At 40.9% G+C, this 17,572-nt stretch overlaps 1 protein-coding gene across 1 annotated transcript in view; it reads right to left on the bottom strand.

Moving 5' to 3' along the window:
- Positions 1-6,945: 6,945 nt before the first annotated feature.
- Positions 6,946-17,572, bottom strand: part of usp44 (ubiquitin specific peptidase 44) — a 63,163-nt gene continuing 52,536 nt past the window's right edge. Inside the window, exons 4-6 of the mRNA XM_073065982.1 lie at positions 16,101-16,209; positions 15,809-16,014; positions 6,946-14,663 (exon numbers count right to left, since the gene is read on the bottom strand). Coding sequence (XP_072922083.1) covers positions 14,515-14,663; positions 15,809-16,014; positions 16,101-16,209 — 464 coding nt within the window. The 3' untranslated portion in view covers positions 6,946-14,514. The remainder of the gene's footprint in view (positions 14,664-15,808; positions 16,015-16,100; positions 16,210-17,572) is intronic.

Here is a 17,572-nt window from a genome sequence, read left to right as displayed (position 1 = left end):
ATTTGAATTTCATGTTCAGTTGCCAGTCTACACCTTGATTAGACCACTTGTGAACAACTTCAGCTATTCACTGCACCAGTAAAATGACAGCAGTTGTTAGGTTCTACATGGTCTCAGAGTGCTGAACAAATTTCTAGCACATTAAACTCTCCCCCAGAGATTAACATAAATGCTCTTACATCTTAACTATCTCATTCTCTATCCTCTGGAAGTGCATGTTTCTTTTGTAAAATCGCCCCTTTTACAAAAGTTAGTTTTGTACTGTTTACATTTTAAAATGGTACAGTTCTTAGATGGTATGTCATTGTGGTTAGAGATCTTTTAAATCAGGGGTTTCCAACTTGGGGTCCGTGGACACCTAACTTAATGGTCTATGACATCAAAAAAATGTTGGGAACCTGTTTTCAAGAGTGCTCACCAGTCTGGATCAGAGATTCTCACTGTATTGTCCAGATTTCTTTAGTTTCTTGCAAGGAGGTAAAGTTAGGAATAACAGGAGCCTTTCTGGTTGGCTGCCAGTGACTTGTGTTCCACAGGGGTCTGGGTTGGGATTGATTCTTTTTGTTACATGTTAATGACTTGAATGATGGAATTGATGGTTTTGTTGCAAAGTTTGTAAATGATTTTAAGATAGCTGGAGGGTTAGGTAGTTTCGAGAGGTCCAATCAGTGTCGGGAGCAAAGCACATAAGAGTTTACTAGTAGGTCAGAGAAGCTAGTATAAAAGGAGTGCTTTGCAGGCGTTCAGACATTCCAGAGGTCCAATTGACATTGGGACACTGCAAATTAAATCAAAGTACAGAAGGGGCAGCCATTGTTGGGAGTAGGCCAGCGCTGAGAGTAGGTGCGTCAGGCTTTGACTTTAGAGGCTGAGGCCAAAGAAACAGGTTAGAAGATTTATTGTTAACCATTGCACAGTGCAGGCAGGATAGCACATATGGCAGTAGAATGTTCCACCTTTAAGATGTGGGAATTCATGGAACCTGATATTCTCCGATGACTACACTTGCGGGAAGTACAGCCAACTCCCGCTTATGAAAGACTGCTTTAAGTTGCTGGAGCTGGAAGAATTTAGGATCACCCAGGAGGCAAAGCAAGGCAATTGATAGATATGACTTTTGAGCAGGTACACCCAGAGTACAGAATTCAGGGAGTAGACGGGCAAACACTGAGAGGGGTAAAGGGAGACGGAAGTTAGTGCAGGATCCCCCCATGGCTATTCCCCTCAGCAACAGGATACTGCTGAGGGGGATGACCTATCTGGGCAAGGCAGCAGCAGCCAGACCAACAGCACCTTGGTCGGCTCTGAGCCTCAGAAGGGTAGGGTGAAGTCAGAGCAAGTCATAGGGGACTCAATAGAAGATTTTGCAGTAGCAAGAGACACCAGAATAGTGTGTTGCCTCCTGAGTGCTAGGGTCCAGGATGTCTGAGTGGCGGCAGAATATTCTTGAAGGGGACGGCGAGCAGCCGGAGGCAAGAGAGGAGTAGAGGTCCTGCGCAGTAAGCTTAAGGAGTTAGGAAGGAGGCTGAAGAGCTGGACCTCCAAGGTGGTAATCTTCGGATTACTCCCAGTGTCACGAGCTAGTGAAGGTCAGAACAGGAAGATAGTGCAGATGAATGAGTGGCTGAGGAGATGGTGCAGGGGGCAGGGTTTCAAGTTCTTGGATCACCGGAACCTTTTCTGGGGAAGGGGTGACCTGAACTGGAGGGGAACCATTATCCTGGGAGGGAGGTTTGCTAATGCTAGATTTGCAGGGGTTGGGAACCGAAGTGAAGAGGCAGAGGATGGGGTGGTTGGCACACAATTTGTGATAGTTTGAGGAAGGATAGGCAGATGATAGAGCAAAGAAACATTCAACCAGATGGTTTGAGATGTGTCCATTTTAATGCAAGGAGTATCATGAGCAAGGTGGATAAAGTTAGAGCGTGGATCAATGTGGAGTTATGATGTGGCCATTACAGAGACTTGGATGACTCCTGGGCAGGAACAGCTACCAAGTGTGCTGGGCTTTAGATGTTTCAAAAAGGACAGAGGGAGGCAAAAGAGGTGGGGGAGCAGCACTGCTAATCAGGGATAGTATCACAGCTGCAGAAAAGGAGGAAATCATGGAGGGATTATCAACTGAGTCCTTGTGGGTGGGAGTCAGAAACAGGAATGGGGCAATAATTCTACTGGGTTGTTTTTAAGAGACCCCCACTGGTAACAGAGACATTGAGCAGATAGGGAGGAGTTTCTGGAACAGTGCAATAATAATAGGGTTGTTGTTCCTATTATTGACTGGCATCTCCCTAGAGCAAGGAGTTTAGGTGGGGTGGAGTTTGTTAGGTGTGTTCAGGAAGGTTTTCTGATGCAATATGTAGATAAGCCAACTAGAGGAGGGGCTGTACTTGATCTGATATTGGGAAATGAACCTGGTCAGGTGTCAGAGCCGGGACTAGACAAGATATACCCCAGGCTACTGTGGGAAGCAAGGTAGGAGATTGCTAAACCTCTGGGCATCATCAATAGGGACAGGAGAAGTACCAGAGGATTGGAAGGTTGCAAACGTTGTTCCCTTGTACAAGAAAGGAAGTTAAGATATCTCAGGAAATTGTAGACCACTGAATCTTACTGAGGCAGGATTTGAGCATTTAGAGAGGCATACCGGTAATCTGATTAGGGGATACAGCATGGCTTTGTCAAGGGCAGGTCATGCCTTACAAACCTGATTGAATTCTTTGAGGATGTAACAAAACACATTGATGAAGGTAAAGCAGTGGATGTAGTGTATATGGCTTTCAGTAAGGCATTTAATAAGGTTCCCTATGCGAGGCTCATTCAGAAAGTAATGAGGCATGGGATCCAAGGAGACTTTGCTTTGTGGATCCAGAATTAGTTTGACCATGGAAGGCAAAGGATGGTTGTAGATGGTTCGTATCCTCCATGGAGGGCAGTGATCGGTGGTATTCCACAGGGATCTGTTCTGGGATCGTTCCTCTGTGATTTTTATAAATGGCTTGGATGAGGAAGTGGAGGGATGGGTTAGAAAGTTTGCTGATGACACAAGTTGGAGCAGTTGTGGAAAGTTTGGAGAGTTGTCAGAGGTTATAGTGGGACATTGATAGGTTGCAGAACTAGGCTGAGAAGTGGCAGATGGAGTTCAATTCAGATAAGTGTGAAGTGGGTCATTTTGGTAGGTCAAATTTAAAGACAGAATATAGTATTAATGGTAAGACTCTTGGCAGTGTGGAGGATCAGCAAGATCTTGGTCTATGTTGTGTTAGCCTCAATCAACTGTGGGATTGAGTTCAAGAGCCATGAGGTAACGTTATAACCATACAAGACCTTAGTTAGACCCCACTTGGAGTAGTGTGTTCATTACTGGTCACCTCAGTACAGGAAGGATGTGGAAACCATAGAAAGGGTGCAGAGGAGATTTACAAGGATGTTGCCTGGATTGGAGAGCATGCCTTATGAGAATAGGTTGAGTGAACATGGTCTTATCATCTTGGAGCAATGGAGGATGAGAGGTGACCTGATAAGAGGTGTACAAGATGATGAGAGGCAATTTTGCACCCCTTATCTAAAAAAGTACGTATTGAAACTGGAGATGGTTCAAAGGAGGATCACAAAAGTGATTCCAGGGTACAATGGCTTGTCATATGAAGAGCATTTGATGGCTCTGGGCCTGTATTCACTAGAATTCAGAAGAATGAGGGGGACCTCATTGAAACCTAATGGTGAAAGGCCTTGATAGAGTGGTAGAGAATACGTACACAACGCTGGAAGAACTCAGCAGGTCAGGCAGCATCCGTGAGAAAAGAGTAGCCAACGTTTTGGGCTGAGACCAGAGACCCTTGATAGAGTGGATGTGGAGAGGATGTTTCCTATGATGGGAGAGCATGAAAGAGGGGCATCCTTTTAGAATGGAGGTAAGGAGGAATTTCTTTAGCCAGAGAGTGGTGATTCTGTGCAATTCATTGCCACAGGCAGCTGTGGAGGCCAAGTCTTTGTATATTTAAGGCAAAGGTTAATAGATCCTGTCAGAGCCAACAAAATGTTCTGCAGAAAGAGAAGATATTCTCGAACTCCACAGTGTCATACTACCAGAAACAGTTACCTATCAATTTTTATGGGTATCTGCTTTTGAAAATCTCAACTGATGCAGTTAAGTAGACTAACATTGCCCTTCTCCTACAGCTAAACAACACATTATAATTCTCATAGTTAAGGCTTAGTTATTGGAATGGAAAAGATTGTTCAGAGATTGCATTTAAACTGGAAGAACAACTTCAAGTGAATTTCTACTAAATTGAAGCAGATCTTTAGTACTTAAAGTGGGACATTCAGCTGGAACCCAATTGCTACTATTAATCCAATATCCCATTGGCCATCTGCTGCAGCAAGGGTTGTTATAATGATCATTTTGAATCAGTGGCTTCCCTAAATAGAAGCTGCAATGAAACAATAAAAATTAAGAAATTACTTGTAACATCCATTTGTCTTCGGTTATATCAGACTCACTTTCAGAATGAAGATATAATAAATATTATGTAGTGTTCACAAATCAATGGATAGGCTAAAAAGACCAGACAATTTTTTGATTTTCACAACTTGAAAAAGTCAATAGTTTAAATATAAACTTTTATTATTTAGAGCACAAAAGTCATGCTCCATCCCAGAAGGTCTACATTTGCTTTTTGCTCCCACCTCTGTAACCATCAGTTGACCCATTCCTATCTCCTTTGCTTAGCTAATTTCCCTACTAGTCCATCATGCTGTTTTTGTCAACTACTCAAGGACTCACTGGTTACATTTCTACTGAACTCACACTGGATGCTTTAGTATAAATTACAGTGGTGCTAGAACGTTTAAGAACCCTGTAGAATTTCCTCTATTCTGCATAAATATAACCTAAAATATGTTCAGATCTTCATGCAAGTCCTAAACTTAGATAAAGAGAACCCAATTAAATAAATAACACAAAATACATTATATTTGTGCAATTATTTGAGAAAAATGATCCAATATTACATGTATTTGTTGGAAAAAGTGTGTGATACCCTTGTACAGCAATAACGTCAATCAAATGTTTCTGGTAACTGTTGATCAGCCCTGGACATCGGCTTGGAGGAATCTTAGGCCATTCCTCCTTACAAAACTGCTTCAACTCTGGATGTGAATGAGTTTCCTTGCATAAACTGCTCGCTTCAGGTCTTTCCACAACATTTCTATAGGATTAAGGTCAGGACTTTTGACTCGGCCATTCCAAAACAAGATTTTTCTTTTTAAACCATTCTGTTGTTGAGTTACTCTTATCTTTCTGATCATTGTCTTGTTGCATTATTCAACTTATATTAAGCTGCAGGTGATAGATTGCTATCCTGACATTCTCCTGTAAAATGTCTTGATATAATTTTGAATTCATTGTTCCCTCAACGATTGCAAGCTGTCTAGTCTGAGGCAACAAAGCAGCCTCAAACCATGATGCTCCTTCCACCATGCTTCACAATTGGGCTGAGATTTTGGTGTTGGTATGCAGTGCCCTTTTTCCTCCACAGTAGTGTGCATTTCTGTCAAAGTTCAATTTTTGTCTCATCTGTCCACAGAACATTGTCCCAGAACTTTTGTGGTTCTTTTGCAAACTTGAGACATGCAGCAATATTCCTCCTTCAGCATTGCACATTGTGATTTTTACAGGATGCCCACTTCTAGGAAGAGTAGCAACAGTACTGAGTTTCCTCCATTTGTAGACAGCTTCTCTTCCCGTGGACTAATGAACATTCAGATCTTTAGAAATGCTTTTGTAGCCTCTTACAGCTTCGTGCATCTTTACAATTCTCCCAAGGTCCTCTGAAAGTTGTTTTGATTGAGGCATGGTGCACATAAAGGTGTTTTTTTTTTGAGAAGAGCTGGCTCCGTCAGTTTTTTTTTAATATGTAGGGCAGGGCACCTCTACAACCCATACCAACAATTTCATCTCATTGACTGGAATACCTGACTCTAAATGGCTTTTGTTGAGGTTCACGTACTTCTCCCTGCCCCCAAACAAATACATAAATATTGGATTGTTTTTCTCAATAAATAAATGAACAAGTATAATGTTTTTGTGTTATTTAATTGGGTTCTCTTTATCTAGTTTTAAGGACTTGTATGAAGATCTGATCACGTTTTAGATCATATTTAGCAGAAATAGAGAAAATTCTACAGGGTTCACCAACTTTCCAGCACTACTGAATACATTTTATCCTTGGCTCTTTTCATTTGCATGTAAGACTACATCTCAGTTTCCACTTGCAAGAATCCAATTCTGTCCCCTTTTTGCTTTTCATTTCTGGTATCTTTTCTATGTAATTATTTTTTTTACTTCACATGCCCTTTTGTAGCAACTACTGAGAGCCAACCAATTCTGGTCTAACTAGTTCTACAGCTCAGTACAATGTACTTTGTTTTAAATTATTCCACAATCAGTCCTCTGCACTACCTTGGTTACTCTCCAACTTACACGTTCCCCAATGGATAAAGAATCAATATCTTGCATTCATCCATAATAGAACACATTTGCCAAATATATACCCATTCCAATCAATGGGGAAGACACACAAAATGCTGGAGGAACTCAGCAGGCCACACAACATTTATGGAAAAGAGTACATTCAACATTTCTGGTTGAAACCCCATGGCAGGACTGGGGAACCAATCCCCAGTTTGACAGCATTTTATTTTTAAACAAGATGGAAATGCTTCTCTTTAAGGCAATGCAGCCTTTTACAGACCATCAACCCACCTCAAAAGACTCTTAGAATTGTATAATTTTAAGTATGCAATGCAGGTATTGTGAATGGACCACTAACTGATGTTAAAGTAATGTGTTGGACTCCAAAGCTTAGTATTTACATTACAACAGAACTTTCAGAAAACCAAAAATTTCAATCTGGAGATTTAAAAGTCGGTAACACATGGAGGTCCTGTTTATTTAAAAATTTTATTGAGGTAAGATATCTAAAGTTGAAGTAACAATTTTGCATAGCATTTCTTTACAACAACCAACAATTTTCATATAGCAAAATGAATAATCATCTTTTAACCAAATTGGGTAAAAGCTTTTTTCCCCTCTATTGTACTGTATAAAATGCTGCTATGATATAGGTCAACTTGTCAATTAAAGCTAGTTGCACATATGTAAAATTTCAAGTTAGAGCCACATTTACAAAAAATAGAATCTTGAATCTAAACCTTGATTGTAGAAAACATTTGAGACACATTCTTTTCCCATTTGAACTCATTTTATGTCACAACCATATTCATGATAAATTTTCATCTCTTTGTTACACATTTTAGAAAAATATCCATACATTAAGAACTTCTCACTGTATTTCAACCAAAATAAATTTCACCAAAATTGGAACAGGCATAATCATACAATGGTCCCAGAAAGAGGAGAGAATTCAATAGCTCATTAATGAGAACTGAAAACATTAAGACCCCTCTTGATCATTGTTTAAAATTTTAGAAAGCATCTATGCAAAAAACACGGGTCTAACAAATTATGCTGCTGCCTCAGCTCCAGAGATCAGGGTTCAATCCTGAGCTCCAGTGGTTAGTCGAGTTTGAAAGTTCTCCCTGTGGGTTATCCTTTCCATCTACATCCAAAAGACACATTGGTTGATAGATTATTGGCCACCATGAAATACCCATAGTGTAAGTAGGTGGTGGACATACCACCCTATGTATATAGGCTATATATTTATGTTTATTGTGTTCTTTATCTTTAAATTTTTTATGCTGCATCAGATCTAGAGTAACAATTATTTTGTTCTTACACTTGTGTATAGGAAATGACATTGGACAATCTTGAATCTTGGTTAATGGGGAAGTTGCATTGTGTGAACTCCAAGAACTGCTATACTGGGTGAATTAGCTTTCTATGCAATAAAATATGGAAATATGAGAAATATGAACATGGGTTCTTAAGGGATGTTTCAATGACAGCTGATCAGGCCAACGGTAGCAGAGTTACAGCTCTAAGCAACAAGCACAGCATGAAATTAGCATGGTTGATGCAATTTTATAAACACCTAATCTGACCTTTACCAAGTCTGCAGAAGATGTGGAATACCACCAAAAATCCACATAAAAATAAGTTCACAGGTTGTCATGAATTATTTACAAGATCATCAAATATTTGATGCTTTAGAATTCCCAGTGTGCTCAATAAAAGTAAAAATATTACTATGAACCTGATGCAACTATCTGCCTTAATAGGCAATTCTGTAGCAATTTGGAATTTGCTTCAAAACCTAGGCTTGGCACTTTGGGTGGAAGGTAAAGATCAATGAGGCAGAGAGAGGGGAAAGTAATCAAGGATTAACAGACTGCTTAAAGATCAGTTGGGCAAAAGTATGAGTAGTCAAGCAGCATCTGCAGCAGGACTTGAAGAAAGAAAGCATGGTGTAGAAATACTGATCCAAAGCACACAGAAGATATAAACAGGCATTTAAAGGTGAAAAATCATATCAAGAACACAGTTGAAACATTAAATGTCATATTACCAAGGATGAGATTGCACTTTTTTGAGCCCTGATATGCAAACACAGACCTTTTTTTCCCGCTGTGAATTTTGCATGTTCTTACTTGAAATATATAATGTCACACTGACTCAAAAACCTTTCCCAATTAAAGGTGACCCAAAACAGATTCTTAATAGTTTAAATGATAATTTGGTTTCCTTTTCAGATGTAAATTCAAAAAGATGAAACAGTAAATGGACTGGTGCTTTGCTTTCATGAAAAGCATGGAACAAGGAACAAACTACCTTCATTATTAACTTCACACTGACACTAATCACTTTATTACACAATTACCCAAATGCTCACTGATGCAGTCGGAGACTTGCACAAGATTTATGGAATTTCAGTCCCTTTTATAAAGCCAGTACTTTAAACAAAGTTCAGAGTGGAAGGGTACTTTAAAGAACTGGGCATCTCAAATGATCAAACACGAGGAAATCTGCAGATGCTGGAAATTCAAACAACCACACACACAAAATGCTGGTAGAACACAGCAGGCCAGGCAGCATCTATAGGGAGGAGCGCTGTTGATGTTTCGGGCCTCGTCATGATCTCCGGGATTCCCAAAATGATCCCAGTAACCAGTCTACAAGAGCTGCTGTCTGGTTTCTGCAAGGTAAAGTACCAAAAGACTAGTTTCTGTACTGTACAAATTCAATGACTAAGTGCTGGAGAGTTACAATAAGAACAGAAAATTCTTTCAAAAGCAATACACACAGAATGCTGGAGGAACTCAGCAGGCATCTATGGAAAAGAGTAAACAGTCAATATTTCGGTCTCAGCCTGCTGAGTTCCTCCAGCATTTTGTGTGTACTTTGAATTTCCAGCATCTGCAGATTTTCTGGTGTTTCAAATGTAATCAGCTTGAATTAACTCTGCTTGTATCTCCACAGTGATGCATATTCTGTTTTTTATATTAGTTTTTAATTGTCATACAATCATATTCAAAATGATTTCCTACATTAAAGCACAACATTTCAACATTTAAAGTATAACTCCAGCAAATTGCATTCATGTTCTGAATTTCTCAAAGAATTTTCACCAGAACTCAATTAATCTCACTTAGCTATAGATTTGTATTTCAAAGCAAAATTAGAACTGTGTTAAACCACATCAGAACGATAGCCCATGAGGCAAAGGTTATTAATCACTTTCCCTTGTAGAAACAACATAGAAACAAGGAAGATGCAGAGCATAAGGAAACACGTAATGGGATTACCTCATATCTAAGAGCAGGATTGATACGATATACTGAATTATTTTGCATTACAATTAGCTGAGGCTAAATAACTGAAAGTAAGATACTGGATGAACGTCTGAGTGAAAGCTGCAGCTATCATTGTTATGTATTGCATTTCCTCCAGACCTTTTCCTAAGTAACTGTTTCACACCAGCAACATTTTGCTGGCTCCAACATGGTCACATGTTAGCAACAGCCAGTACTGAAATACTGTGTAAACTATAGTATATTGTAGCGGGGTACACATCAGCATTTGTCAAATCATGGCGATAGCACAGCAGCGTCAACTCCTATCCAAACATGCAGTATGGCATGATATATTCAATTTTTGAAAAGTAGGTTCCCTACTAGGTGAGAGTAAGCGTTCGGCACGGACTAGAAGGGCCGAGATGGCCTGTTTCTGTGCTGTAATTGTTATATGGTTATTTGTTCATTTAACAAATTATAACTGAAGAGTTTAAATTATAAACACAAGCTCAAACAATACAAGAGTTCAAACAAGAGAATCTGCAGATGCTGGAAATCTAAGCAACACACACAAAATGCTGGAGGAACTCGGAAGATTAGTCAGCATCTTGGTAAAAAAGTACAGTCAACTTTTTGGGCCAAGACCCTTCGGCAGGACAAGAGTTAGGCAGTTTTCTAGTAATTGAGTAATACAGAATTAATGGTCAGACGCAAGTGAAAAAAATTTTGAAAACAGTAAATAAAACTTCACAGGACCCTTTGCCCAGATTGGGCAGAACACAGAAACAAGATCATGTGGTTAGGGAACTATTAAGTTGGAAGCGGTAGATGGAAGATTTTGAACTGTGGAAACAGGGATACAAAGATCACAAGACAGAGGAGCAGAATCAGGCCCTTCAGCCCATCAAGTCTACTCCACTATTTGATCGTGGTTAATTTATTTTCTCCCCAACCTCATTCTCCTGCCTTCTCCCCGTAATCTTTGACACCCTTACTAATCAAGAACCTATCAACTTTTGCTTTAAATATTCTCAATGACTTGGCCTCCACAGCCATCTGTGGCAATGAATTCCAGAGATTCACAACCCTCTGGCTCAAGAAGTTTCTCCACATTTCTGTTCTAAAGGGACTCTTAAGGTGAGATCTCTGCTACACAATGAGGGTGGGGGTGCAGATCCAGTGAAGTACAGTTAAAGCTAAATAAAGTAATAAAAAATAAAGTTAAAGAGGATAGTGAAGACACAACAGAAATGTGGAACTGGGATCAGGCAGAACATCAGGAGAGGAAGAGTCAGTGGCTACATCAAGGAATGCAACACAGTTGTGTGGGCGAGTTTTTATAAAATTTTATTTATTTTAGCAATAGACTGTGGAGTAGACCCTTCAAGTTCATTAAAGGTCTCTTCACACCAGTAAAAAGTGGAACTTTGAAAACATCAAAGTAGGAACTGGAAGAGTACCTGGAAAAGATTCACATCAACTTGAAAAGGCAGGAACATATGATCATTCCATTTGACATCCCACCAATTCAGCCCCCCATTTATCACCTGGATTCTGACAGGCAGGAGCGGCATCTGCTCCAGGGCCTAATGGAGTACTTTACAAGAACGCACCAGATGTCTTGCAGTTTCTCTGGAGGCTCATGAGGGTAGTGTAACAGAGGTGAATAATACCCAAAGTGTGGCAGGGGTCTGGTGGTGTCCTTATTCAAAAGAAAAGGATGCAGAGAACAGTCAGCTATGATCAATCTGTCTTCTGAACGTTGAGGGGGAACAGCTTCTTCACTAAGCACAGAGGCTGGCCAGCTCCCTGGAGAAAAACAAGTACATTGACACATCTATATAGAAAGCAGGAATTCCAGGGTTCTCCGGGTGTTTGGAACATACAAACATGATGTGGCATCTGATCCAAGCAGCTCGGAAGGACATTAAAAAATCTCCATGTGATCTTCCTGGACCCCGCCAATTCATTCCGCTCAATTCCCCATGCACTCCTCTGGGAAGCATTTGATACCAGAGCCCATCACAACTCTGGGGAAGTTGTACTTCCAAGACCTGCAATTGTGCTTCACAACAGTAATATCACCCCTGGTCTTCACAATGGCCATGGAGATTATTATCAGGGCTAGTGGTAGGCAGCAAAAGAACAAGTGCTGGACTTGGTCTTCTTATTAGGACATACATGGGCAATATAACAACACTGATCACTACTGCAGCTTGAACTAAGCGACTACTTGGAAAGCTACAGGAAAACATCAAGTGGGCCAGAATGAAAATCAGACCCAGCAAGTCACGAAGCATCTCTATAGTCAAGGGAATGCTGAAAGACAAAGTTCTTCATCTGTGATGACCCAATTCCAAGTGTCTGAACAGCCTGACAAAAGCGTGGGTAGGTGGTACTACGCCAGCCTCAAAGACAAAGAGCTGGTACTGCAACTAAAGCAACACATTGCCAGCAGCCTGGATAACATCGACAAGACCATGCTGCCAGGAAAACTAAAGATCTAGTGCTTACAATTTGGACTCCTACCCCAGGGGATGAGGCTACTCAGCGTCTATGAGGTATCACCAACAACCTTGAAAAAGCTCGAGCGAACCACCATGTCATTTGTAAAGAAGTGGCTCGGTGTCCAAAGGTGCATCAGTAACATCAGTCTCTATGGTAAAGGAGTCCTTGAACGATCTTTCACTGGCCTTATAGAAATTCAGGTATTCCGAGGTTTGTCAATCAATGACAATCAAAGACCCTCAAGAGAAGACCATCAGTAACACTGCACGGACCTTATCAAATGGGTGGAATTGGACCCCAGCTGATGTGGTGCAGCAAGCAACAGCAGCCCTTAGGGATAGAGACGTTGTGGGGCAAGTCCAACAGGGCAGGGGCAGCTTTGTCTGACAGCAAGTGGACCCACCTGGCACAAGGCCACTATTCCAGAGCGAAGGAAAATGGTTGTCAAGGAAGTACGGTGACAAGAATGGTCACACAAAAGTCCAAAGGCTGTCTCCCGGGCTAAGCAGGGACAATGGATGCAGTGGGAAAGCATTGAGAGGACGGAAGTCAGCTGGAAGGACATATGGGAGATGGAAGCAAACAGCTTTCTCATCAGAGCTACATATGATGTGTTTCCCTCACAAGAAACCTCCACTGGTGATTCAGTGAGAGCCCAACTTGTCCCCCGTGCCCGATTCTGGCAACCCTCAATCATATCCTGGCAAGCTGGAAAACCAGCCTCACACGTGGCATCAGAACCAGGTCTTGAAGAGCCTGGTAATGCCAATCGAGACCAAGAGGGTAGCAACGACCTCACTGCCCCCTAGAACAACGAACGCTCTGACACCAGAAGCATTTGTCCGGGAGGGAAGGAACAGACCAACTAATCTACCCCCTAAGCCAGATACAGGGCAGATGAACATGGCCCTTGACTGGAAAATGCTGGAGGATGTCAATAAACAACTCACCTTTTCACCAGAAATTGCTACCGCCAACCTTAGACCACACTAATTCATTACAGATCATCTACATCATGAAACACAGAGTCCTGTGCGAGGATTAAGTGGCTGAAGCTTATGAGTGCAAGAGGCTACACTATGCAGATCTAACTGCTGAAGTTCAGCAAAGGGGCTGGAAAACCAAAGATTGTGCTGTGGACGTGGGTTGTAAGGGATTTATAAACACATCCACCGTCAAATTGCTGAAGGAACTAGGGATCCATGGTCAGACTCTACAGTAAACCATCAGAGCCACCGTGGCCAAAGAAAGTAGTAATCAATAGCTTTGGATCAAGTGAAAAGACATCCCCTGGGCTCCAAGATAGCATCAAGAGTGGGAGGACACAACGAGGGATGACTCTGGGGCTCAGAAGTTATCATTGAGCCCTCTGGAGATGTAGTGGGCTAACTGATGAAACATAGAGGAAAGAGGGTGCCCACTCAAAAAGTCCTGCATGTCAACCCTGTGCCACCCCCAACAAGGCAATCTCGAGCAAGTGTTCACGACCCATTGGTACAAGGGATATTAACATCTTATCCTGTGTTTCTTCATTTCTACAGAAAATCTATACTGCATTTTAGCAAGGCCTTCACAAGCTACAGAATCCAAAACTGACATAACTTCCAAAAATATTTTCACCAAGGCTGTGCAGAGCTGGAGCACAACCATCATCCTCATTTAATTTAGAAATAAAATTAAACATTACCCGGTACTTTTCCATTTGGATGTCTGTGGAGGGGTCACATTAATGGATAAAAGTGCATGTTCAATACAAGATCTTAAATGTTGCAGATAAAATATTAGAGATTTAAAACCAAGGATCACTGCAGATTCCACAAAGACCATTATAATACAATTAACCAGTAAACATTGTAAAAGCGATGTGTCAGATCAATGGAGAACAAAACTAAAAGACTGACAAAATAGATATATTAACACTGTTACACCAAACAATAAACTATCTAACGGTATGAGGTCTCCATTAGTGATCTGTTGAACTCCACATACCAGATATGAAAATTACAAATGCTGTTCTGTACGTACATAATTATTATAGGATGGTTATTTCATGTAAAGCATTTACTTCGACACCCAAATAATTACTTGATAAAAACACTATAAAACTAGTAACTATGCACCTTTTTAAAAAGGAAAGTCTGACATCAGTGTAGTCATCCATAAAATGCATATCCACAAAATCCTTGGGCTAGGGCTGTGTTGAGAAAGTAATTATAACGAGTATACAAGCTGTAATTGTGTTGCTGGTGTTCAGTTATTACCAGGTGAGGCAGGTGGTGATGGTAGTTTAGTGCCATGAGGGAGTCGACGGATATAAAAGAGGATGTAGGCCTGAGCTTTGCAAACTTCATCCACAGTACAGATCGTCACCGTTGAATCATTACAGTGGACCCACAATCCTACAAAAACCAAAATACTCATATTATAATATAAACATATTAAAAGATAATGCTGCTATTTGAAGGTGAAAATGTTCATGCTCCTCAGGTACCATTACATGCAAACGAAAAGAAAGACAGCGTACTTGACCATGGGGAAACACCAGACCCCACTCTCTAGAAAGGGCTGTGACATTGCTGCAGTAATAACCGGGAAGGAAGTGATCTCAGAGCAAAGGCCAACTGCAGCAGAACAGTATCAGCCAAGATCAGTGTTTCACCATTTGCTCTAAACATACCTCCAGATTGAAACTGGGTGGTGAAAGGTCAAAGGATTCTTATTTTACATTTTAAATTTAATTTAGGAGCACCCACTGTTTTGGAGTAGAGCAAGCAGAACCTTAAGTCAAAATACACAAATGTGCACAAGAATATCACAAGTAGGACAGAGCAAGAGTGAAAACCTTCTGAACTTACTTCAGTTCAGAGTTCATTAAATCAAAAATACAGTCCACAGCACTGGTCACTTTTGGGACACGAATCTCAAACCCAGCCAAAGCTACAAATGAATCCAATCAAAGTTCTTTGGATGAGACATGAGTGAGCCATTAATGCAGTTCCTACTTTCACCAGCCAATTATAAAACATTGGATCATTCCCTTTAAGAAAGATTTGTATGAAATAATGCAGAACTTAGTAAACATACCTTAAACAAAACAGTGAAAGGGTCTATGTCACACAACTCAAATTTACTAATATGGGTAAGACTAAATCAACTACTGCTCAAATTTTCAGACAGTGCAAATTACTGATGAAGCAGAACTATGGCAAATATTTGGAAAGCGATCCCTTGGTCTAAAGTGTGTTTCATGTGCAATGTCTTCCAGCAATGACAGAAGCCCCAGGATCAGGCCAGATTCTAACAGATTGCATGGCGAGAGGGGAAAGGTGGCAGCAGGAGGAAACAGAAACCACTAATAGCTTTCTTTCTGCACATAGATCTTTTAATGCAATTTGAATGTTAACCCTTGGACTGCCACTGCATATAGAACTCTCAATATTTAAGCAAATTTAATCATTTTTTCCACATCTTTTAGTACTGCCTTCACATCCCAGGCTGATCTATTTGGGATGCATGCAGTTTTAAACACAATGAAAGTACACACCTCCATCTGTATTGTAGCAATACGCTGTATAATGTCCTGAGCCAAAGCCCTTTCCATGATGCATGACCACAGCAGCCAGATCATACATGAAGCAATTGGCTCCAAGGACTCCAGTTGACTCCCGGCAGCAGTATGGTTCCATATTTAATACCTGGTCGAAGCTGGCATGGACTCCTATCTTCTCACGGTGATTGCGACCTGACCACCTGCAACAAGAGTCATTGGAGAACCAGATACAGAATCACAAACTTGAACACACGCAACTTCTTTCAGCTATTAGGATCTCAATTACCTAAAGCGTTTGAGGTGCAGACGCAGAACATGAGGTAGCTTGTGGATCATCAGCTGTTTCTGTGCTTCAGTTAGGATCAATGGTTTAGAGGAGGACTTCCTGCGCTTTCCTAAGAAAAAGAAGCAACTTTTAAATAACACACTCTTAAAAGAAAAGTTCCAACATAGTCCATTGGGTGTTACATCATACAAAATGAGTCTGAATGCTAATACAGGTTTCCCCCACTATCCGAAGGTACAGCGTTCCTATGAAACTGTTTGTAAACTGAAATGTCGTAAAGCGAAGAAGCAATTACCATTAATTTATATGGGAAAAAATTTTGAGTGTTACCAGACCCAAAAAATAACCTACCAAATCAAACCAAATAACACACAAAACCGAAAAATAACATGAACATATAGTAAAAGCAGGAATGATATGATAAATATACAGCCTATATAAAGTAGAAATATTGTATGTATGGTGTAGTTTCACTTATCAAAATCGGGAAGACAGCAAGCCAAAATCGATTTGGAAAAAAAAGCGGCATGTACACACACGTGTACGTACGTACATACATGCATGCACACACAACTGCCTGCACTAGGCTTCACGGTCATGGTAATCTTTCTCGAGGTAAACACACGTATAAAGTGGGTGTCTTTTTTTTTGTAAAAGCAAAAATCCTCTTTGGTTAGTGAAAACAGGTACTATTGTAGGTCTTCTTTAACAGCGAGCTGTCGTAAAGCAAACGTTCAAAAAATGGGGGCCCACTTGTAACTGGATTTTTATGTCTAAGTTTAATTGTCATTCAACCAGCCAAATAAAACAGTGTTCCTTTGCAAGAGCCACACACAGCACAAGGCACATAGAATTATGATAGCAGTATAACATAGTCACAAGAAAATAAATAGCCCAAGTTTTTCAGTGACATGGCAACATGTTGTCCTGGAGCCACGTTTCTGGAAGAACAAGCACATAGCAGTCCCTCATCATGTGCTAGGGCAGCCGTGGACAAACGTAATCCACCTTGTCCTCCACTGGAAAGCAAAACTAACCAGAGGGGCCATCTCTCATGCAAGTATGAATTCCAGTATGCCTTCCGTACCTCTGCACCCTCCACCATCACCTGCGGTATCTCCTCCTGAGCGGCTGCTACAAGTGACAGTGTGGCATGAGGGCCTGGCCCCACAACAACTGAGGCCATACAGCTCCCCTGCCAGCCTCGTCAATCAACCAGTGAACCAGACCTGCAGTATTCTACATTACTAATGCTCAACAGGGTCTTGCGATGACAAGGCAATCATATGCACCGTCTCTGATGCCTCCCTTCTTGGGTGGCAGTAGCAGGCAACATAGTACATAACAAGCCCAGCTCGCTGATGTGGTAGAGCTGCAATACTTGATGCTCTTAACATTCAGTGTTTTGCAATTGTAAAATTTGTAAGGGATGTACAAGTATTCTTTGTCTGGACCCTCAGGCCGGTGCGACT

Source organism: Hemitrygon akajei, chromosome 14, assembly GCF_048418815.1.
Source record: "Hemitrygon akajei chromosome 14, sHemAka1.3, whole genome shotgun sequence".
NCBI lineage: Eukaryota > Metazoa > Chordata > Chondrichthyes > Myliobatiformes > Dasyatidae > Hemitrygon > Hemitrygon akajei.
This window is presented reverse-complemented; position numbering and strand designations above follow the sequence as displayed.